The following is a 24,879-nucleotide window of genomic DNA, read 5'->3' on the forward strand; positions in this document are numbered from 1 at the left end:
ACTGCACAGTGATACCCCCAGCTGCACACTCTGCGCCTGTTTCAGAGATGTACGCTAATGGAATCGCAGCTGCCAATACGTAACGGTTCGTAATGGTGAAAATATGCGGTTTCAAAATGCTTACCCGAGCATAGGGACGCCCACTGCGGCTTTCTCGTATCCGACCGACGTCACGCACCAGCGTAAACATCGGCAACATCGACGCAGATCGGGCAGCCATGCAGCAAGTCTGACCTGTCTCAAACACTGCGTCTCTCCTGACACGCAGAGCTCTAGTGCTGCGAAGGAGACCTCAGTGGCTAATTTATGCACGCCCATAAAACGGCATTGATACAGTCACACACTCGTGCGTTTGTCTAGCCACTCCCCCTTACCTCCCCAGATACTTGACGACCTGTCACTCACTTTGCAATTGACTCATCTGTGTGAGCATAGTCGCAAAACAATCGCTGTGCATGCAAAGTGCGACTTAAACGCATGCGCAGTGGCAAACAATCGCTCAGTCTGAGTAAATATTGGCATTCAGGCCCTCTGTGTACTAGGTCACAAAAAACAACAAAATTCATTACACATTTCATAGCGAACATTTTAAAACACATTTTGAATAAAGTGGTGGATTTTACACCCCAATCTTCCAATATAAAGGTGACAGGAGACTCACACCACTACTTTGTGCTGCTGGGAACTTGCTCCTTCCACTATATAACTCTCAGTCTGTGGCTTCCTGCTGCCTCCATTCCCCTTCTCGCATCATGTCACTGCCCCTGTCACATGTAGCCCTGTCCTCACTGACACATCACCCATCTCCTGATATACTCTGTGCTGCTGGGGGGGACCATGCTCCTTCCACTATATAACTCTCAGTCTGTGGCTTCATGCTGCCTCCATTCCCCTCCTCACATCATGTCACTGCCCCTGTCACATGCAGCCCTGTCCTCACTGACATATAACTCATCTCCTGATACACTCTGTGCTGCTGAGGAAAAGCGCTCCTTCCCCTATATAACAGTCAGTCTGTGGCTTCCTGCTGCCTCCATTCTGCATCTATCATGCAGGTTTGGATAATCTTTTGCCCAGTAAGACAAAGCCTGAACTTGCCCCACATGATTATGAGGACACTGCTGTGATGTCAGACACTGATCTATTAATCATGGAGACGATTACCTTGGTGCGTACTGTTCGGAGCTCATCCATGCCTTCTGTAAATGTTCTTTTAAGGTCACCCAGCTCCTTCATTTTAGCTTGATGAACCTCGGGATGAAATAAAATAAATGTGGCTACAATTAGTGACTTCGGGAGAGAAAATAAATGGAAGGACTCTCACCTGAGAGATCAGACTAGAGAAAGACATACTGGGGTCTATTCACCAAGCCTTGGAGAGAGCTAAAGTGGAGAAATATAAGTACCAACCAATCAGCTCCTGTCATTTTTTCCAAACACAGCCTGTAACATGACCGTTAGGAGCTGATTGGTTGGGACTTATCTTTCTCCACTTTCTCTCTCTCTCCAAGGCTTCGTGTATAGACCCCTATGACCCCTTCTTAGAGAGTGAGCGCAGGTTGTAGTCATTTAATAGACCCCTATGTATTCAGATGAACACTGCTGCTCCCCCATATCAATGACAGGCTGGAAGTGTGGTGTCACTATGTGAGGTTACTGACATGGAGCAGCATCACAGACAGCACCGAGACAAACACCTTGTTCTGCCTGCAGCTCCCCCGGCCAGATCTACACACTACCAACCTTTGGGGAGACATTCTGAAGGGAAGAGCCACTTGGGGGCCCCCCATATCCTCCCCACCTGCTCTCTTTAGAGCAGTACAGAAAACATAAGCACTACATAGATAAGCTTATTACCTCTAGATGGTCCGTCTTCTCCTGCTTTTGTTTCTCTAGTTCCACTTTGGTGATGCGGAGTTTTACATCCAGTTCATTTGATTTAATTTCCTCCGACTCCTGTTGAGAGAAGTTATATGTTGTGTGACATCTCATCCAACAACGCCGTCCACCCATCTATGGAGCCTTTAGCTCTGCCATTATTTAGCGTCATCAAGGACGCTTACAGCGTTTCCCAGAACACATCACTGGAGAACTGATGACAGAGAACAGGACACGGTGAGCTCAGGGATGGAGGCTGGAACAGGGCTCATCACAAAGAGATCACAAAGTTGAAAAGCACCAATAACTTCCAGTTAGTGATAAAAGAAAATCAATCCCACACACAAAGCTCCATGCTACCGCAAACATAAACTAAATGTATAAATGCAATAATACACAATCATTTATGTGACATTGAGTAAAGTCGTAACCAGTTTTTAAAAAATCTCAGCCAGCCATACAAAAGGAGAGACACGGGGAGCAGTGTGGGAGAGACACAAGGTACCAGCCGTACAGAAGATATATCCAGGGGCAGTGTGGGAGGGACACAAGGTACCAGCCATACAGAAGATAGATCCAGGGGCAGTGTGGGAGGGACACAAGGTACCAGCCATACAAAAGGAGAGACACGGGGAGCAGTGTGGGAGAGACACAAGGTACCAGCCGTACAGAAGATATATCCAGGGGCAGTGTGGGAGGGACACAAGGTACCAGCCATACAGAAGATAGATCCAGGGGCAGTGTGGGAGGGACACAAGGTACCAGCCATACAGAAGATAGATCCAGGGGCAGTGTGGGAGGGACACAAGGTACCAGCCATACAGAAGGAAGATACAGGGGGCAGTGTGGGAGGGACACAAGGTACCAGCCATACAGAAGGAAGATACAGGGGGCAGTGTGGGAGGGACACAAGGTACCAGCCATACAGAAGGAAGATACAGGGGGCAGTGTGGGAGGGACACAAGGTACCGGCCATACAGAAGGAAGATACAGGGGCAGTGTGGGGGGGACACAAGGTACCAGCCATACAGAAGGAAGATACAGGGGGCAGTGTGGGAGGGACACAAGGTACCAGTCATACAGAAGGAAGATACAGGGGCAGTGTGGGAGGGACACAAGGTACCAGCCATACAGAAGGAAGATACAGGGAGCAGTGTGGGGGGGACACAAGGTACCAGCCATACAGAAAATAGATCAAGGGGCAGTGTGGGAGGGACGCAAGGTACCAGCCATACAGAAGGAAGATCCAGGGGCAGTGTAGGAGACACAAGGTACCAGCCATACAGAAAATAGATCAAGGGGCAGTGTGGGAGGGACGCAAGGTACCAGCCATACAGAAGGAAGATACAGGGGGCAGTGTAGGAGACACAAGGTACCAGCCATACAGAAGGAAGATCCAGGGGCAGTGTGGGAGGGACACAAGGTACCAGCCATACAGAAGGAGAGACACAGGGGGCAGTGTAGGAGACACAAGGTACCAGCCATACAGAAGGAGAGACACAGGGAGCAGTGTAGGAGACACAAGGTACCAGCTATACAGAAGGAAGATCCAGGGGGCAGTGTGGGAGAGACACAAGGTACCAGCCATACAGAAGGAAGATCCAGGGGCAGTGTGGGAGGGACACAAGGTACCAGCCATACAGAAGGAGAGACACAGGGGGCAGTGTAGGAGACACAAGGTACCAGCCATACAGAAGGAAGATACAGGGGGCAGTGTGGGAGGGACACAAGGTACCAGCCATACAGAAGGAAGATACAGGGGGCAGTGTGGGAGGGACACAAGGTACCAGCCATACAGAAGGAAGATACAGGGGGCAGTGTGGGAGGGACACAAGGTACCAGCCATACAGAAGGAAGATACAGGGGGCAGTGTGGGAGGGACACAAGGTACCAGTCATACAGAAGGAAGATACAGGGGCAGTGTGGGAGGGACACAAGGTACCAGCCATACAGAAGGAAGATACAGGGAGCAGTGTGGGGGGGACACAAGGTACCAGCCATACAGAAAATAGATCAAGGGGCAGTGTGGGAGGGACGCAAGGTACCAGCCATACAGAAGGAAGATCCAGGGGCAGTGTGGGAGGGACACAAGGTACCAGCCATACAGAAGGAGAGACACAGGGGCAGTGTGGGAGGGACACAAGGTACCAGCCATACAGAAGGAAGATACAGGGGGCAGTGTGGGAGGGACACAAGGTACCAGCCATACAGAAGGAAGATACAGGGGGCAGTGTGGGAGGGACACAAGGTACCAGCCATACAGAAGGAAGATACAGGGGGCAGTGTGGGAGGGACACAAGGTACCAGCCATACAGAAGGAAGATACAGGGGGCAGTGTGGGAGGGACACAAGGTACCGGCCATACAGAAGGAAGATACAGGGGCAGTGTGGGGGGGACACAAGGTACCAGCCATACAGAAGGAAGATACAGGGGGCAGTGTGGGAGGGACACAAGGTACCAGCCATACAGAAGGAAGATACAGGGAGCAGTGTGGGGGGGACACAAGGTACCAGCCATACAGAAAATAGATCAAGGGGCAGTGTGGGAGGGACGCAAGGTACCAGCCATACAGAAGGAAGATCCAGGGGCAGTGTAGGAGACACAAGGTACCAGCCATACAGAAAATAGATCAAGGGGCAGTGTGGGAGGGACGCAAGGTACCAGCCATACAGAAGGAAGATACAGGGGGCAGTGTAGGAGACACAAGGTACCAGCCATACAGAAGGAAGATCCAGGGGCAGTGTGGGAGGGACACAAGGTACCAGCCATACAGAAGGAGAGACACAGGGGGCAGTGTAGGAGACACAAGGTACCAGCCATACAGAAGGAGAGACACAGGGAGCAGTGTAGGAGACACAAGGTACCAGCTATACAGAAGGAAGATACAGGGGGCAGTGTGGGAGAGACACAAGGTACCAGCCATACAGAAGGAGAGACACAGGGGGCAGTGTAGGAGACACAAGGTACCAGCCATACAGAAGGAAGATACAGGGGGCAGTGTGGGAGGGACACAAGGTACCAGCCATACAGAAGGAAGATACAGGGGGCAGTGTGGGAGGGACACAAGGTACCAGCCATACAGAAGGAAGATACAGGGGGCAGTGTGGGAGGGACACAAGGTACCAGTCATACAGAAGGAAGATACAGGGGCAGTGTGGGAGGGACACAAGGTACCAGCCATACAGAAGGAAGATACAGGGAGCAGTGTGGGGGGGACACAAGGTACCAGCCATACAGAAAATAGATCAAGGGGCAGTGTGGGAGGGACGCAAGGTACCAGCCATACAGAAGGAAGATCCAGGGGCAGTGTGGGAGGGACACAAGGTACCAGCCATACAGAAGGAGAGACACAGGGGGCAGTGTAGGAGACACAAGGTACTAGCCATACAGAAGGAGAGACACAGGGAGCAGTGTAGGAGACACAAGGTACCAGCTATACAGAAGGAAGATACAGGGGGCAGTGTGGGAGAGACACAAGGTACCAGCCATACAGAAGGAAGATCCAGGGGCAGTGTGGGAGGGACACAAGGTACCAGCCATACAGAAGGAGAGACACAGGGGGCAGTGTAGGAGACACAAGGTACCAGCCATACAGAAGGAAGATACAGGGGGCAGTGTGGGAGGGACACAAGGTACCAGCCATACAGAAGATACAGTCAGGTGCATAAATATTGGGACATTGACAGAATTTTCATATTTTGGCCTCTATTCACCACCACTATGGCTTTGAAATGAAACAAACAAGATGTGCTTTAACTGCAGACTTTCAGATTTAATTTGAGGGTAATTACATCCAAATCAGGTTTCTATATGTGCCTCCCACTTTTTAAAGGGGCCAAAAGTAATCGGACAAACTAAACAATCCTAAATCTAACTTTCACTTTTTAATACTTTGGGCGGAATTCAATTGTATTCGCGGCCCGCATCTCCCGTCTAAAGTGACAGGAGATCGCGGGCCGCTATGCAATTGTCCAAGATTTTCGTGCTGATCACGCTCATAGAGGTCAGGTTTAGCCGCATAAAGCAGCTAAACCCGACCAAAGTGCTGGGCGCGATCGTGAAAAGTGATGTTTGGGCGCCCAAACATGTCACTTTTCGCACATTTCAGCTCTCATCCCCCAGGGGCTGCGAGCTGAAATGTAGCGCTGGCAGCTGATCGTGCCCGACAGGAGCAAGAATTGAATAGCTCCGTCGGGCGCGATAGGGGTTAGAAAGAATTGAATTCCACCCTTTGTTGCAAATCCTTTGCAGGCAATTACAGCCTGAAGTCTGGAACGCATAGACATCACCAGACGCTGGGTTTCATCCCTGGTGATGCTCTGCCAGGCCTCTACTGGAAATGTCTTCAGTTCCTGCTTGTTCTTGGGGCCTTTTCCCTTCAGTTTTGTCTTCATCAAGTGAAATGCATGCTCAATCAGATTCAGGTCAGGGGATTGACTTGGCCATTGCATAACATTCCACTTTTTAGCCTTAAAAAACTCTTTGGTTGCTTTGCAGTATGCTTCGGGTCATTGCCCATCTGCACTGTGAAGAACTGAAGCATTCAGAACTCCAATGAGTTCTGAAGCATTTGACTGAATATGAGCATATATTGCCCGAAACACTTCAGAATTCATTCTGCTGCTTTTGTCAGCAGTCACATCATCAATAAATACAAGGGAACCACTTCCATTGGCAGCCATACATGCCCACGCCATGACACTACCACCACCATGCTTCACTGATGAGGTGGTATGTTTTGGATCATGAGCAGTTCCTTTCCTTCTCCATACTCTTCTCTTCCCATCACTCTGGTACAAGTTGATCTTTGTCTCATCTGTCCATAGGATGTTGTTCCAGAACTGTAATGGCTATTTTAGATGTTGTTTGGCAAACTTTAATCTGGTCTTCCTGATTTTGAGGCTCACCAATGGTTTACATCCTGTGGTGAACCCTCTATATTCACTCTTGTGAAGTCTTCTCTTGATTGTTGACTTTGACACATATACATCTACCTCCTGGAGAGTGTTGTTGATTTGGCCAACTGTTGTGAAGGGGTTTTTCTTCACCAAGGAAATAATTCTTCTGTCATCCACCACAGTTGTTTTCCGTGGTCTTCCGGGTCTTTTGGTGTTGCTGAGCTCTCCAGTGCGTTCTTTCTTTCAAACTCTCTGACGGGTTTGTTTTGATTTTTCAGCCTAATGATGGCTTTCTTCACTGATAGTGACAGCTCTTTGGATCTCATATTGAGAGTCGACAGTAACTGATTCCAAATGCAAATGTCACACCTAGAATCAACTCCAGACCTTTTACCTGCTTAATTGATAATGAAATAACGAGGGAATAGCCCAGACCTGTCCATGAAATAGCTTTTGGGTTGATAGTCCCATTACTTTTGGCCCCTTAAAAAGTGGGAGGCACATATAGAAATCGTTGTAATTCCTACACCGTTCACCTGATTTGGATGTAATTACCCTCAAATTAAATCTGAAAGTCTGCAGTTAAAGCACATCTTGTTTGTTTCATTTCAAAGCCATAGTGGTGGTGAATAGAGGCCAAAATATGAAAATTATATCAATGTCCCAATATTTATGCACCGGACTGTAGATCCAGGGGGCAGTGTGGGAGGGACACAAGGTACCAGCCATACAGAAGGAAGATCCAGGGGGCAGTGTGGTGGGGACACAAGGTACCAGCCATACAGAAGGAAGATCCAGGGGGCAGTGTGGTGGGGACACAAGGTACCAGCCATACAGAAGATAGATCCAGGGGGCAGTGTGGTGGGGACACAAGGTACCAGCCATACAGAAGATAGATCCAGGGGCAGTGTAGGAGACACAAGGTACCAGCCATACAGAAGGAAGATACAGGGGGCAGTGGGGGAGGGACACAAGGTACCAGCCATACAGAAGGAAGATACAGGGAGCAGTGTGGGAGGGACACAAGGTACCAGCCATACAGAAGGAAGATACAGGGGCAGTGTGGTGGGGACACAAGGTACCAGCCATACAGAAGGAAGATACAGGGAGCAGTGTAGGAGAGACACAAGGTACCAGCCATACAGAAGGAAGACACGGGGCAGTGTAGGAGAGACACAAGGTACCAGCCATACAGAAGGAAGATACAGGGAGCAGTGTAGGAGAGACACAAGGTACCAGCCATACAAAAGGAAGATCCAGGGGGCAGTGTGGGAGGGACACAAGGTACCAGCCATACGGAAGATAGATCCAGGGGCAGTGTGGGAGGGACACAAGGTACCAGCCATACAGAAGATAGATCCAGGGGCAGTGTGGTGGGGACACAAGGTACCAGCCATACAGAAGATAGATCCAGGGGCAGTGTAGGAGACACAAGGTACCAGCCATACAAAAGGAGAGACACGGGGAGCAGTGTGGGAGGGACACAAGGTACCAGCCATACAGTAGATAGATCCAGGGGCAGTGTGGGAGGGACACAAGGTACCAGCCATACAGAAGATAGATCCTGGGGCAGTGTGGTGGGGACACAAGGTACCAGCCATACAGAAGATAGATCCAGGGGCAGTGTGGGAGGGACACAAGGTACCAGCCATACAGAAGATAGATCCAGGGGCAGTGTGGTGGGGACACAAGGTACCAGCCATACAGAAGATAGATTCAGGGGCAGTGTGGGAGGGACACAAGTTACCAGCCATACAGAAGATAGATCCAGGGGCAGTGTGGGAGGGACACAAGGTACCAGCCATACAGAAGATAGATCAAGGGGCAGTGTGGGAGGGACACAAGGTACCAGCCATACAGAAGGAAGATACAGGGGCAGTGTGGGAGGGACACAAGGTACCAGCCATACAGAAGATAGATCCAGGGGCAGTGTGGTGGGGACACAAGGTACCAGCCATACAGAAGATAGATCCAGGGGCAGTGTGGGAGGGACACAAGGTACCAGCCATACAGAAGATAGATCCAGGGGCAGTGTAGGAGACACAAGGTACCAGCCATACAAAAGGAGAGACACGGGGAGCAGTGTGGGAGGGACACAAGGTACCAGCCATACAGAAGATAGATCCAGGGGCAGTGTGGGAGGGACACAAGGTACCAGCCATACAGAAGATAGATCCAGGGGCAGTGTGGTGGGGACACAAGGTACCAGCCATACAGAAGATAGATCCAGGGGCAGTGTGGGAGGGACACAAGGTACCAGCCATACAGAAGATAGATCCAGGGGCAGTGTGGTGGGGACACAAGGTACCAGCCATACAGAAGATAGTTTCAGGGGCAGTGTGGGAGGGACACAAGTTACCAGCCATACAGAAGATAGATCCAGGGGCAGTGTGGGAGGGACACAAGGTACCAGCCATACAAAAGATAGATCCAGGGGCAGTGTGGGAGGGACACAAGGTACCAGCCATACAGAAGGAAGACACGGTGACGTTTATACCTGATACGTTTTTATCATCTCCTGACAATTCCTGCGGATCTGGTCAGCCTCTTCCTTAGCTTGGTTTAGTTTGGCTGTGGTGTCTCGCAGTTTCTCTTTGGTTTCCTGTGGATGAAAGACACAACTGTAACAATAATAATAATAATAATAATAAAAAAAAACATAGAATTATACACCTGACCATCCCTTTTCTGCAAAGTACCCCATGGCAGCCCTCACAATGAGGTCAAGTTTGGTGTCCATGTGCCCCCCCACCACACTGCCTCCTGTATCCGGATTGATCTCAGACCCCATTTGGGTCATATCCTCCCACTCCTGCCTCCAAAACGTTGCCAGTGCTGCTCCCTACCTCTGGAACTCTCTTCTTCTCCCTATCAGACACTTAAGTGTTATGATCACTGATGCAGCAATGTATATAAACCATGTCCTTGTCCTGCACTGTACTGTATGACACTGGTTTCTTGTTCACTTTTTAGTTTATGTACTATGTAAGGCGCTGCGGAATGCTTGTGGTGCCATATAAACAAAGGACAATAATAATAATAATAATAAATATTTATATATCTGAGTACTTAGCGCGTCGCCTTGGACTATTTTGCAGTCCTGTATTTTTTTCGTTTCACAAAGTGGCAGAATAAAGAGACAGCTACAGTGTGATATTACATTGGCATATTATTATATCACATTCACAACTAGACTGACGATACATACAGAAATCTATACCCATCATTTTATAGTGCATCATTATACGTTATACTTTATCCCTGATGATCACAGGGCCAAGAGAGCAGGGTGGAAGCCTCTTCTGAGGCGGCTCATGTACCAAGCGGCACACGCACCGGACCACGCGTCCAAAAATAGGGACCGTACAATACTAATATAAGAGCAGAGTGGCAGCCAGGGAGGCAACCGATACACCTGCACTGACTGATCGATGTGTGTGATCAGCAGCTAAATGTATGAATACTGTGCACATTACATTATACACACACACACACACACACACACACACACTGTCGAAGCTGGATAATTGGCTGAGACAAGATCAGTTTAAAATTGAATCGCAGCGACGCCATCTTGCGACTGGCCGCAAGACACCATCTTGGAAATGAGATCGCAAGACGCCATTTTGCGAATGGCCGCCCAAGCGCCATTTTAGATAAACCCACACTTAAGTACATATGGAGATATTACTATTAGCATCATGCGACTGCATCTTTCACCATTTCCCATATACACATAAATATGCACAATTGCGCTGTTAACTAGTCGCATATTAGCGAATGCATAACATCCTGTATGAAAACGCTGTTTATTAGCTCCATGCGCACGCATCTGCCCCAAGTTAACTAGCGTCTTTACATCAAACCCCGCATACTCACACATTACATATTCACATACAAGGTTCCAGAAGATTTAAAGTACAAGGTCCAAGTTTGGCCATTTATTATAATTGATGTGAAATAAAGACTATTTGGTAACTAAGGTTTTATACGTGATAAGTGAGCCGTGTTTGGTATTGTACTGATCTGTACTGTTTCAACAGTATTCCGGTATCATCGGTGTGGAGATCGCATCATGCATTCTCAACTTATGGACCGCAGAGGCTTCAAGCACCGAAATGTACATTATATGACCAACTGTTAGGATTTGCATGAGGCGGGAAACCAGAGACCCCCAGTTGTTAGAGGCTGAACTGTGTCTATTTGAATTAACCTTTTAAAAGCATTGTAACATATGCACTCTCCTTTAGGACCAATGGTATTAGCAACAAACTTCTCTATTGTGTTGTCTGTTTCTGTGAGGTATAAATGTGCGTGTTGTGACCCCAGTGTGGATCTTCTTGCTGAATGCTGTTAGACGGAGGTTTCTTGCTGATGCCGATATCTGGTCCAGAGCACGTGCGTATGTATACTGTACTTGGGTCTGTATAATTCTTTGCGCTAAATTGTACTTAGATCATAGCGTGTAACTGACTGTACTTTTACTTGAAATATCACTTTCTGCTTTGGAACCACAGGTTCAAGGTCTGGAGTCTTTATTTACTGTATAACTGCGTACGCAAAATAGTGTCATCTTTAGAGGTTTATAGGCAGGATATTAGAAGGTATAGGCAGGAGTATATAGAGGTTCTAATTCAGTATCGTTAACACACACACACATATACACACATATACACACACACACGTACGTACGTACATACATACATACATATTCCAATCCTCCCACTGACCTTGTGTGACTCTAGCTCTGTTTTCAGCTTGTTTTGGGCCCACTTTTCCTTTATGGCGACGGAGTTGACAGCTTCTCTAAGTCTCTCGATTTCACGGTTTTGCCGGCTGGTTTCATTTTCCTGTACGAAACAAGAGAAGATAGATCATTTTTCAGTATATGTTACAGATCTATGCCTCCATTTTTTATTTAAATTATATATATATATATATATATACACATACACACATATACACACACACATATACATACATACATACACACACACATATATATATATATATTTATTTATTAGAGGTTGACACATTGAGACGGACGTGTGCCAGTAATACAAGGGCTTTGTGTGACTATGGGTTCGACTCACAAAACATCTCGCTCCTCTTTTCCGCGTAGGTGACGGATCTACTTAACTTTAACGGGACTATTTAATTTTTATTTTATTTATTTAAATTAAAAAAATAAATACAAAAAATACTGTTTTTGTTTTCGAGTCAAAAACACTTCTAAAAACGTACTTACAAGACGGGGCGGCTGTTAATGGTGAGTGACAGCTAGCCCTGTTTTGTAGGCGCGTGTGGGGGGGGTTGGCCAAACGCAGGCGTTCCCTTAGGGACGCCTGGTGTTTGAGGGAGGACCTACTGACATCACAACTGCTGTTAGTAGTGGACTTCCTGCTCTATTAGAGTAGGAAGTCCACTCGGCCTTGCGGCAGCAGAGACCCTTCAACAGGGTCTCGTCGCATGGCCGATGGTCGCGATTATCGCGACAGGCTCCAGGCCACTCGCACAAGCTGTAGGTGGTCTCCCACAGCTTTGCAAGTGGCAGGAGAAAAAAAAAAAACGCCCACATTACCTGCGAGCGGCCGGCCCTTGCGAGCGGGTCTGAATCAGGCCCCATATTCAAATTACACGTAGATGAGGTTGAGTAATGCAATATATGGTCAAACACAGAAGAGTACTCAGCCTGTAATACAGTTACGGAACATAGCGCCTAATAAAAGGCTCATTGTAAGGAGATCAGTGCAGACACCAGTCGGTAGGTCAGTGTATTTGGTGCTCACCTTGGCCTCATACAGCTGATGTAATCGCCCCTTTTCCTGAGCTAGGAGTTTGATCCTTGTGCTGTTCTTCTCAATCTCCTTGTTGGCTTCTCTCAGCTTCCTCTCCAGAACCTCCTTCTCCTTCCGCAGATCCAGAGACTCCTTCTCCCCTCTCACGTACTTCATGACCATCGTCTCCTTCTCCTGGCGCGCCTCCTCGCATTTTCTATTTGCCTGTAATGAGTGTAACACTGTATCAGCAACGTACTAGATCTGGTCTCCGTACAGTAAATACTCTGTCACACTATAGACCGCGGCATCTTTAATACTATTTTGGTTATATATTTTGGTTATATATTTACTAAAGGGAGGGTTTTTTAGAAGTGGAGATGTTGCCCATAGCAACCAGATTCTACTTAACATTTATCTAGTACATTCTAGAATAGCTAGAATCTGATTGGTTGCTATGGGAAACATCGCCACTTCTATAAACCTGCACTTCAGTAAATATACCCCTTATTTTTTTGCATGACGCACCATGTACAGGAACAGCTTTGTCTCATCAAAAGACGATGTTATACGATCTCTGCAGAGGGGGTATATGACTGCGCATGGCAAAACACGCCACTGAGAATACACCCTCTCCCTCCACCCACGTATCTCATTGCAGTAATCTAGCAATGTCAAATACAATTGAGGGACAACAGAGACCCCAAACCCTAATCAATGGGCACGCATCTACTCCAAACACCCCAACCCTCACCAACCACCCCTGCAAACACCGATATTCCGGCAATACGGCACTATATACTGTGACACACAATCCCATTACCTGCTCCGTCCTGCTGGACAATTCCTTGTGGAGCTGCTGGATGGTGTATTTGGAGGCTGCATCTTGGGCGTTCAGTCTCTCTTTTAAAGCTTTGATCTCTCGATGGAATTCTTCAATTCTTCCCTCCAGCTGGAACAATGAGAGGGAAAAGGTTACACCGATCAGAGACACGACCCCCATCAGCTGACAAGGACGGAGCAACGTGCTCTTGGGAACAGCAGCCACCTGCATGGAGGAACCTGTGCCTTTGTCTGAGTGACTTGCACAGGACTACATATCCCAGCATGCCCTGCCACAGTTTTAGCATGCCCCAATATCAAAACTGTGGCAGTGCATGCTGGGAGGTGTATTTCCACTGCAGCTGGAGGGCCACAAGTTTCACATCATTGATCTAGAGAGTAGAAAAATAAACAAAAAAGGTAGAATACATAAATACACTGTGTGTGTGTGTATATATGTATATATATATATATATATATACATACACATTTTTTATTTTTTTTTAATTATACTTTACACACACAGAGGGAGAGGCTACCCTACATATAGTAAGAGGGACGCTATGTCTATAGTCATTAGGAACCCTGCGCTCAGGGTCCTGACAGTAAGGGCAGCAATCTGCGCATCCACCGTAGCGAACACACACATCTTTGTGTATCTCCGGGTGATTCTGAATTGGAAACATCTCAGACTATTCACTCCATACGTGAGATGGACGTTTCTGTGTGTTCACTGGGCGTACACATGGAGTCACGCGTGTGCCACGGGGACTACAAAACAGTGATAGGGTGAAAATAACACGCGCCCCTTAACGGCAGCTCAATGCCAACTCAAAAAGGACGCCAAACCTCATCAACATACAAATACAAAATGGAGTGGTTCACAAGCGCGGTTTAGGATCGGGTTTATGTATAGGACCCTCGATTTCCTCTGTGATACATTTCCTATATACTTCAAAAGATCAGAGAGAAGTAGTGATGTAATAACATATGCGGTTCCTTTTTCTTAAAAATCTGTCTATTTCCCAACTCACCGCAAAGCAATGGGATATGGACATCAAACGGTATCTTTACTTTTCTCTACGTGTACTCAATGTGCCATAGTACCCCCAATGGTAAATAACTCACCGATTATTACGCTGCTACATGCACATAAACGCTTTCTTCTTCCATCTGGATACAACGGTCACTATTAACTACTTTCTACTATTTTCCAGAGAAAACCAGTACTGAATCGTGTTCAAATGGAAATGGAAAGGAGTTCCTTGGTATTCCAAAAATATTTATTTACATATAAAAAAAGATATATAAAAAATGAAACAATAAAAGCATCCCCCATAAAACTCCCACCCTGAGGAAGGATAACATATTCTGAAACGCGTTGGTGAGCTGGAGGATCCCCCTTGGTTTGGAATCTACTCGTCTCTCTAAATTTGGCTGAATATCCAGCTTATGAAGAGTTCCATGTCCCATTCCTATGTCCGGGATGTGAGTGGTGAGAGGAATGTGTTCTCAGTCATAGTGGAGTAGAGGAGAACAAACCATAAGTTTTATGGGGGATGCTTTTGTAGTTTCATTTTTTATATATCTTTTTTTATATGTAAATAAATATTTTTGGAATACCAAGGAACTCCTTTCCATTTCCATTTGAACACGATTCAGTACTGGTTTTCTCTGGAAAATAGTAGAAAGTACTTAATAGTGACCGTTGTATCCAGATGGAAAAAGAAAGCGTTTATGTGCATGTAGCAGAGTAATAATCGGTGAGTTATTTACCATTGGGGGTGCTATGGCACAATGGGTACACATAGAGAAAAGTAAAGATAGCTTTTGATGTCCATATCCCATTGCTTTGCGGTGAGTTGGGAAATACAGACAGATTTTTAAGAAAAAGGAACCGCATATGTTATTAGATCACTACTTCTCTCTGATCTTTTGAAGTATATAGGAAATCTATCACAGAGGAAATCGAGGGTCCTATACATAAACCCGATCCTAAACAGCGCTTGTGAACCACTCCATTTTGTATTTGTATGCCAAGGGGACGCCTACGTCATATGAATCTCCTGCACCCAGAATGGAGCAGGTAAGAGCCGTTACTTAATAGGACGATCGCTCTTGCGCACAGAACAAATGGGGCGGTGTCATGTGTACGCATTAAGCCATGTATAGTCAGCTCAGCATTGCTTTGAAATCCATTTGCATTCTGAAGAGTGACGAGATTAGGACTTGTATGTCACTCAGAATCAGACCCGAGGCGTCCTTCCCAGGGGCCCAGTGAACACAGCTCAGGCCCGAAGCGTCCTTCCCAGGGGCCCAGTGAACACAGCTCAGGCCTGAGGCGTCCTTCCCAGGGGCCCGGTGAACACAGCTCAGGCCTGAGGCGTCCTTCCCAGGGGACCGGCGAACACAGCTCAGGCCTGAGGCGTCCTTCCCAGCGGCCCATACTCTAGGCCTAAATATACACTGCATTCATCGGCGCTCAAAGTTTCCTTCCTAGCGGCCCATGAAGGCAAGAAAAGACAGCGCAGGTTTAGGCCCGAGGCGTCCTTCCTATCGGCCTATACTCTGAGGGCCGGTGAACGCAGCGCAGGTCCCTGTATCCTGTTAGCTACTGGACAGAATTACAGGACAATTGTGACTTTGATCTCTGCTCTGAGGAATTCAGCTGTGAAGTTTCTGTAGAAGGTGTGTCCCTGACAGCATGAATGCCTGACCTATATAAGGGACTGATGACGCGTGCAGGAGTAACTAACAGGCCAGGAAATTCCTACCTTACTGTGCAGGTGCAATCACCATCATTGCTGTATCATCTTGTGTACAGTGTGTAGCCAGGAGGGCAGAATAAACCAGCCTATATTATTTATAATCGCATACGTGGGAAACAAATATATAGATCACAACTTATCTATTGAAGGGCAGTGTAAGGAACTAAGGTAACAATCTGCACAATAGTCTGTAGCACTGCTTAGCAGACACTGTACATCTAAGAACATATCAGGAAGCGATTACACATTGGGAAGCCGTCATCATATAATTGTAGGATACGTTTATTTTTAGAAACACGTTTTTACTACAGGCTGAAATCATCAAGCCGAAAGAGCCCCGAGCTCAATGTACACAATCATTACAATTGTACAGCTACAAAATAGTTCTTCATGAGGTCGGTGTGAAAGTCCAATAAGGAGAGATAGCATCCATACCCTACATGGAGATACCAAGCATTCTTCCCTCCTTCACCAGACGTACACTGTTACCCGATCCAAGCATCCTCCCCTCCTTCACCAGACGTACACTGTTACCCGATGCAAGCATTCTCCCCTCCTTCACCAGACGTACACTGTTACCCGAACCAAGCATCCTCCCCTACTTCCCCAGACCTACACTGTTACCAGAACCAAGCATTCTCCCCTCCTTCCCCGGACCTACACTGTTACCCGAACCAAGCATCCTCCCCTACTTCCCCAGACCTACACTGTTACCAGAACCAAGCATTCTCCCCTCCTTCCCCGGACCTACACTGTTACCCGAACCAAGCATCCTCCCCTACTTCCCCAGACCTACACTGTTACCCGAACCAAGCATCCTCCCCTCCTTCCCCAGACCTACACTGTTACCAGAACCAAGCATCCTCCCCTCCTTCCCGGACCTACACTGTTACCAGAACCAAGCATCCCCCCCTCCTTCCCCGGACCTACACTGTTACCAGAACCAAGCATCCCCCCCTCCTTCCCCGGACCTACACTGTTACCCGGATCCAAGCATTCTCCCCTCCTTCCCCGGACCTACACTGTTACCAGAACCAAGCATCCTCCCCTCCTTCCCCAGACCTACACTGTTACCCGAACCAAGCATCCTCCCCTACTTCCCCAGACCTACACTGTTACCCGAACCAAGCATCCTCCCCTCCTTCCCCAGACCTACACTGTTACCCGAACCAAGCATCCTCCCCTCCTTCCCCAGACCTACACTGTTACCCGAACCAAGCATCCTCCCCTCCTTCCCCTGACCTACACTGTTACCCGATCCAAGCATCCCCCCCTCCTTCCCCAGACCTACACTGTTACCAGAACCAAGCATCCTCCCCTCCTTCCCGGACCTACACTGTTACCAGAACCAAGCATCCTCCCCTCCTTCCCGGACCTACACTGTTACCAGAACCAAGCATCCCCCCCTCCTTCCCCGGACCTACACTGTTACCTATACCAAACATTCTTTTTGCCGTTAGCAGAGCTGTAGCTACTCAGGATATTATACTGAGAAGTATCATAATAATGGTTATTACATATTTATTAAGCCAGTGAGGACAGGTGACAGGCACACCACTGCCCTGGGCACAGGTGTGCCCAGGGCAGTGACTGGTATCATTCCACACAGATTAACAGGTGACAAAAACAGGTCCAATGTGTCAAATCCATTCACTGCTGGCACCGTATGGAGAATTTTATTGCACCTCAAGTGCTGCAACTCTGTATGTGCGAGTGTACACATGTATGTAGCTTGTGTAAAGGCGCATATCCACTACACGAGAAATTAACGATTACGATATCGTTCATTATATTGAGCAGTGGACATTGCCCACACTGAACAATATATCGTTCAGTGCGGGCTCACCCTCCCTCATCCCTGAACCTGCAAAACCAGACATATATCGTCAGGTCGGACAGCGGGTTTGGGCGATGAGCGTCGGCATTAATGACCAGTGGGAGCAAGCATCGTTGGTTGTTGACGGCATATTCACTGCGCGATATTGTGGACGATTATAACGATATCGTTCAAATCGTCCAATTATTGTGTAGTGGATATGCGCCTTAACTCTTCATTGGGATATAAGCCATTACAGTGCCAGAGACAAGTTCTGGTGCTGATGCTCCAGGGTAATACTCCACTAAATGAATGCCAACCATCCTAAGTGACCACTGTCTGGGAATAGGCGGCCCCTGTTTTACATAGAAGAGAACCTTATCTTGCTCAGATGGTGTGCTTCTATAAAAGGGTAATGTGTAAACAGATAATGGCAAGAAGTATCTTAATCAGGGGGTATTCAATTAGCCACGGAGTTTAACCGGCAAAAATCCCTGCGGCGTGGTGAAAGGCTATTAAATTAAATAGAATTTTTCCTACGCTGAAAAATCGGGATACAGGTGCGGAAACCGTCCGAATTTTGTGTAATCTGTAGAGTCAATCGTTTTTTTTTCCCCTGCGTGTGATCCAGATTTTGTGTTTTTTTTACGCTGACTTCACCTCGCAGCTGTTCAGTCAAACTGCGGGGACTCGCACACAGGATAATCCCCCCTAATTGAATATCTCTGACTCAGCTAACTGAATACCCCCCCCCCCCCAATATACTCTAAAAAGTGCCTATTAAATGCTAGCTTCTTAACTCTCACTAAACCCCATGGTCAAGAAGTATCCCCCAGGTGAATGAGGAGAAATAAATTCTGCTGTTACGATTATGAATTTATTGGGAGCAGTGCTATCCATTCTGTAAGGCGACTGGTTCCTAGTGAACAGATAGGTTCATTCTCAATGGTTCCCAGTGAATGGATAATTTGTACTCAGTGATGTCACTGGCTCCTAGTGGATGGATAGGCTGCATTCTCAGTGATGTCACTGGCTCCTAGTGGATGTATAGGCTGCATTCTCAGTGATGTCACTGGCTCCTAGTGAATGGATAAGCTGCATTCTCTGTGATGTCACTGGCTCCTAGTGAATGGATAAGCTGCATTCTCAGTGATGTCACTGGCTCCTAGTGGATGGATAGGCTGCATTCTCAGTGATGTCACTGGCTCCTAGTGGATGGATAGGCTGCATTCTCAGTGATCTCACTGGCTCCTAGTGAATGGATAGGCTGCATTCTCAGTGATGTCACTGGCTCCTAGTGGATGGATAGGCTCCATTCTCAGTGATGTCACTGGCTCCTAGTGGATGTATAGGCTGAATTGTCAGTGTTGTCACTGGCTCCTAGTAGATGGATAGGCTGCATTCTCAGTGATGTTGTCACTGGCTCCTAGTGGATGTATAGGCTGCATTCTCAGTGATGTCCCTGGCTCCTAGTGGATGTATAGGCTGCATTCTCAGTGATGTCACTGGCTTCTAGTGGATGGATAGGTTGCATTCTCAGTGATGTCACTGGCTCCTAGTGAATGGATAGGCTGCATTCTCAGTGATGTTGTCACTGGCTCCTAGTGAATGGATAGGCTGCATTCTCAGTGATGTCACTGGCTCCTAGTGAATGGATAGGCTGCATTCTCAGTGATGTTGTCACTGGCTCCTAGTGAATGGATAGGCTGCATTCTCAGTGATGTCACTGGCTCCTAGTAGATGGATAGGCTGCATTCTCAGAGATGTCACTGGCTCCTAGTAGATGGATAGGCTGAATTGTCAGTGATGTCTCTGGCTCCTAGTGAATGGATAGGCTGCATTCTCAGTGATGTCCCTGGCTCCTAGTGGATGTATAGGCTGCATTCTCAGTGATGTCCCTGGCTCCTAGTGAATGGATAGGCTGCATTCTCAGTGATGTCCCTGGCTCCTAGTGAATGGATAGGCTGCATTCTCATGAATACTGGCTACACCAACATATTGTGTGCCCCCATTTGTTTCTGCACTTTAAATAAATAATTTACCAAGATGCAAATCTCCTACATCTGCTTCTTTTAAACAAGCCTATAATAAATGTAACCTATATTACTGGTGGTCATGGACTAAACTATTAGTGCTGCCTTCTCAACATCAGGCAATATAAACTTGCAGTGTCAGTCGCTATTTGCGCTGACCGTTACAAACTTTCGCTTCGGCGGCAACATTTATCCTGGAAGACGTCAGGGAATTCTAATCGATACTTAACATCAGAATTGCTATTAGTATATGGGAGGTAGCACTGAATTGCCATTTGATGTTATAAAAAACAAACAAAATAAAAAAAAGCTCTGATAGGATACAGTAATTAGAGTTTAACCCATTTACATGACTGGAGAACAACTGATAGTGGATGTCATACATTAGTGATACGGTCTAACGTGCATGATAAGCCTCAGAAGGAAACATAGAAATATAAGTCTAATCTTTATCACCTGCTCCTATCATATGATTGCAGGTACATGAACTCTGGACCCTTTCCTCCTGTAATATTACTGAGTCCCGTGGTAGGTGGCCACATATAGCAATGAGCATGCGGTTATACAGCTTAAGCAGGAGCACCTGCATCTCACTAGACCCCGCTCTGCAGGCCGGCTGTGATCCCCACCTGTTTGATGGAGTTAAGGTGCAGGATCTCCGTCTCCCCTCGTTTCTTCACCTCTTCCCTTATTTGGTCTTTCTCTGAGCAGATATCCAGGATCAGTTGCTGATGTTTCTTATTCTCCTCGAGCAACCTGGACAAAAAAAACAAACTCATGTTACAACTCAATAGTGCGAGCGCCGCGTTCACGATTACGGGTCTCGAAACACGGCTAGGAAACGGGGGAAATATTCTGAACGGTTTACGACAAAGAGCTGATGGGAGACCAAACAGCTACAGGACAGAAAATAGTAGTCTTCATTCTAGTACCCTTGCAGTTCCACTTTCCTGCCTGGGGTGTCGCTCTATGCTCAGGTGCCTCTTGCACGCTTTGGTTTGTATCTCAGCAGTTTGTTACATCAGCTGAGTGTGCTAGAAGCACCAGAACAGATTAGAGACACCCCAGGTAGGAAAGAGGAACTGCACGGACAGTGACAGGTGCAGGGTGCTAGAATGAAGATCTCACTGTCTCCCTCTTCTACTAGGGTTCATTGAGCGGGCAGCCCCCAACTGAGGGGATGACTCCTACCCGTTACCACCAGATTGTATTTAATATTATACATTGTTGTGGTGCAGAGAGAGAGGGGGGCCTCATCCAGAGATGTACTCAAATCCGATGTGCAGAGCGGGTCCTGCGTCGTAGCAGTGCCGGCCTCCCTTCCAGAAAACGGAGTCATGTCGCCCCCACTTTTTAGGAGTGCCGAGGAAGTCTGTGTATGAAGAGGTCAGCATCTTCATACACAGACTTCCTGTCCTCAGCTACTAAGGTGCGAGGGCCAATCGTTGTGACCTCAGGGTTACTCAGATGGCCGATGGTGTCGCAGGTGGTCTGATGCTGCTCCTTAGGACCCAGCGCTCGGATCTGCGATGCTGGCAGGAGGCGTGTTTTCTCCTCAGACCCCTCCTACTGCATTAGCCTATGTCCAGTGATCGCACAATACGCGCTACAGGCAGCTGCGGACAACTGAGCGGGTCCTGCAGGATGCGCTGCGTTGGGCTGTGCTGTGTGCAGCAGCCAATCATCGCAGCGTCTCCTCTTCCAATCTCTGGTTACAGCAGTTAAGTCTGACCTGTCAACACCGGTCAGCCCACCACGCTCCAACCTGGGACTGTCAAGCATCGCCCACTGCCCGGGAACAGCAGCGAGGCAGCGTCTCCACCCCGCGTTCCCCGTCCCAGGTCAGACTCAGAGTGGCGTCTGCAAGCAGCCACTCATTGCTGGACAGCCGGCAGCGCAGTGACTACAGGGAGCCCGGCTCATACACCGCAGCATTACAAAGCGATGGCTCAGCAGGTATGTGTCCTGCCAGGAGTGTATCTACCCCTTGGCCAGCATGGGGCTGCAGTCGAGGGGGGGGGGGGGAGGGGGATTTGGAGCACTGCCTGGTGGTACCATTCGTGGCCAGGGAGTAGAATCAGGGGCTTCAGTCAAGTGGTGGGGGGGGGTTGGGGGGAGGGAGCACTGTCTGGTGGTGCCATTCGTGGCCAGGGAGTAGAATCAGGGTCGGACGGATCTAGTGGAGGCTCCCTCCAGGTGCTGCTGAAGGAGTTACGGGGTTGGAGACAGGTGTCATTTTTAATTGGTCTGTCTGAGGCCCCGCCCGTTAGCTTGTAACCTGTGCAATGTTTATGTATAGAGTGCTCCATGAGATAGAGGGTCTTTAGCATGCAGCTTGTAGCCTGTGCAATGTTCATGTATAGGGTGCTCCATGAGAAGAGAGTCTTTAGCACGCAGCTTGTTGCCTGTGCAATGTTCATGTATAGGGTGCTCCATGAGTAGAAGGTATTTAGCATGCAGCTTGTAGCCTGTGCAATGTTTATGTATAGAGTGCTCCATGAGTAGAAGGTATTTAGCATGCAGCTTGTAGCCTGTGTAATGTTTATGTATAGAGTGCTCCATGAGTAGAGGGTCTTTAGCATGCAGCTTGTAGCCTGTGCAATGTTTATGTATAGAGTGCTCCATGAGTAAAGGGTCTTTAGCATGCAGCTTGTAGCCTGTGCAATGTTTATGTATAGAGTGCTCCATGAGTAGAGGATGTTTAGCATGCAGCTTGTAGCCTGTGCAATGTTTATGTATAGAGTGCTCCATGAGTAGAGGGCCTTTAGCACACAGCTTGTAGCCTGTGCAATGTTTATGCATAGGGTGCTCCATGAGTAGAGGGTCTTTAGCATGCAGCTTGTAGCCTGTGCAATGTTTATGTATAGAGTGCTCCATGAGTAGAGGGTGTTTAGCATGCAGCTTGTAGCCTGTGCAATGTTTATGCATAGGGTGCTCCATGAGTAGAGGGTCTTTAGCATGCAGCTTGTAGCCTGTGCAATGTTTATGTATAGAGTGCTCCATGAGTAGAGGGTGTTTAGCATGCAGCTTGTAGCCTGTGCAATGTTTATGTATAGAGTGCTCCATGAGTAAAGGGTCTTTAGCATGCAGCTTGTAGCCTGTGCAATGTTTATGTATAGAGTGCTCCATGAGTAGAGGATGTTTAGCATGCAGCTTGTAGCCTGTGCAATGTTTATGTATAGAGTGCTCCATGAGTAGAGGGCCTTTAGCACACAGCTTGTAGCCTGTGCAATGTTTATGTATAGGGTGCTCCATGAGTAGAGGGTCTTTAGCATGCAGCTTGTAGCCTGTGCAATGTTTATGTATAGAGTGCTCCATGAGTAGAGGGTGTTTAGCATGCAGCTTGTAGCCTGTGCAATGTTTATGTATAGAGTGCTCCATGAGTAGATGGTGTTTAGCATGCAGCTTGTAGCCTGTGCAATGTTTATGTATAGAGTGCTCCATGAGTAGAGGGTCTTTAGCATGCAGCTTGTAGCCTGTGCAATGTTTATGTATAGAGTGCTCCATGAGTAAAGGGTCTTTAGCATGCAGCTTGTAGCCTGTGCAATGTTTATGTATAGAGTGCTCCATGAGTAGAGGATGTTTAGCATGCAGCTTGTAGCCTGTGCAATGTTTATGTATAGAGTGCTCCATGAGTAGAGGGTGTTTAGCATGCAGCTTGTAGCCTGTGCAATGTTTATGTATAGAGTGCTCCATGAGTAGGAGGTCTTTAGCATGCAGCTTGTAGCCTGTGCAATGTTTATGTATAGAGTGCTCCATGAGTAGAGGGTGTTTAGCATGCAGCTTGTAGCCTGTGCAATGTTTATGTATAGAGTGCTCCATGAGTAGAGGGTATTTAGCACGCAGCTTGTAGCCTGTGCAATGTTTATGTATAGAGTGCTCCATGAGTAGAGGGTGTTTAGCATGCAGCTTGTAGCCTGTGCAATGTTTATGTATAGAGTGCTCCATGAGTAGAAGGTCTTCAGCATGCAGCTTGTAGCCTGTGCAATGTTTATGTATATAGTGCTCCATGAGTAGAGGATGTTTAGCATGCAGCTTGTAGCCTGTGCAATGTTTATGTATAGAGTGCTCCATGAGTAGAAGGTCTTTAGCATGCAGCTTGTAGCCTGTGCAATGTTTATGTATAGAGTGCTCCATGAGTAGAGGGTGTTTAGCATGCAGCTTGTAGCCTGTGCAATGTTTATGTATAGAGTGCTCCATGAGTAGAGGGTATTTAGCACGCAGCTTGTAGCCTGTGCAATGTTTATGTATAGAGTGCTCCATGAGTAGAGGGCCTTTAGCATGCAGCTTGTAGCCTGTGCAATGTTTATGTATAGAGTGCTCCATGAGTAGAGGATGTTTAGCATGCAGCTTGTAGCCTGTGCAATGTTTATGTATAGAGTGCTCCATGAGTAGAGGGTCTTTAGCATGCAGCTTGTATCCTGTGCAATGTTTATGTATAGAGTGCTCCATGAGTAGAGGGTCTTTAGCATGCAGCTTGTAGTCTATGCAATGTTTATGTATAGAGTGCTCCATGAGAAGAGGGTCTTTAGTATACAGCTTGATAGTACAGTGCTAGAATATGTTGGTGTTTAAAATCATAATACCTCATCATGCGCCATACAAGTAAACTTATATAATTTGGCAGAAGTGTGAAAACAAAAAGTAAAATGTAACTACATAGTGTAATCCGTGATCGCAAAACACGCCCTATACTGCCCTAACTGCCATCTACCCTTACCCCCTCCTCGCCCACCAGTTCTGCGCAAGCTGCTTTCTACACTTGCACTGTCACAATGGTGGTCTGCGCTTACCCCTCCCTATCCGTGGCACTGCCTGCCTTTACCCTGTCTATACCTACAGCTCTACCTCAACTGCTTTTTGCCCTTAACCCCCTCTACACCAAC

The 24,879-nt window shown here is 47.4% G+C and overlaps 1 protein-coding gene across 2 annotated transcripts in view; it reads right to left on the minus strand.

Moving 5' to 3' along the window:
* Positions 1-24,879, minus strand: part of CCDC186 (coiled-coil domain containing 186) — a 63,249-nt gene that overhangs the window by 25,827 nt on the left and 12,543 nt on the right. For both annotated transcript variants that reach the window (XM_088456087.1, XM_088456085.1), the window contains exons 3-9: positions 20,623-20,749; positions 13,378-13,506; positions 12,567-12,779; positions 11,508-11,627; positions 9,275-9,379; positions 1,858-1,956; positions 1,165-1,251 (exon numbers count right to left, since the gene is read on the minus strand). In XM_088456087.1, coding sequence (XP_088312213.1) covers positions 1,165-1,251; positions 1,858-1,956; positions 9,275-9,379; positions 11,508-11,627; positions 12,567-12,779; positions 13,378-13,506; positions 20,623-20,749 — 880 coding nt within the window. The remainder of the gene's footprint in view (positions 1-1,164; positions 1,252-1,857; positions 1,957-9,274; positions 9,380-11,507; positions 11,628-12,566; positions 12,780-13,377; positions 13,507-20,622; positions 20,750-24,879) is intronic.

Source organism: Taudactylus pleione, unplaced genomic scaffold, assembly GCF_031769625.1.
Source record: "Taudactylus pleione unplaced genomic scaffold, aTauple2 ptg000685l, whole genome shotgun sequence".
NCBI classification, from domain to species: domain Eukaryota; kingdom Metazoa; phylum Chordata; class Amphibia; order Anura; family Myobatrachidae; genus Taudactylus; species Taudactylus pleione.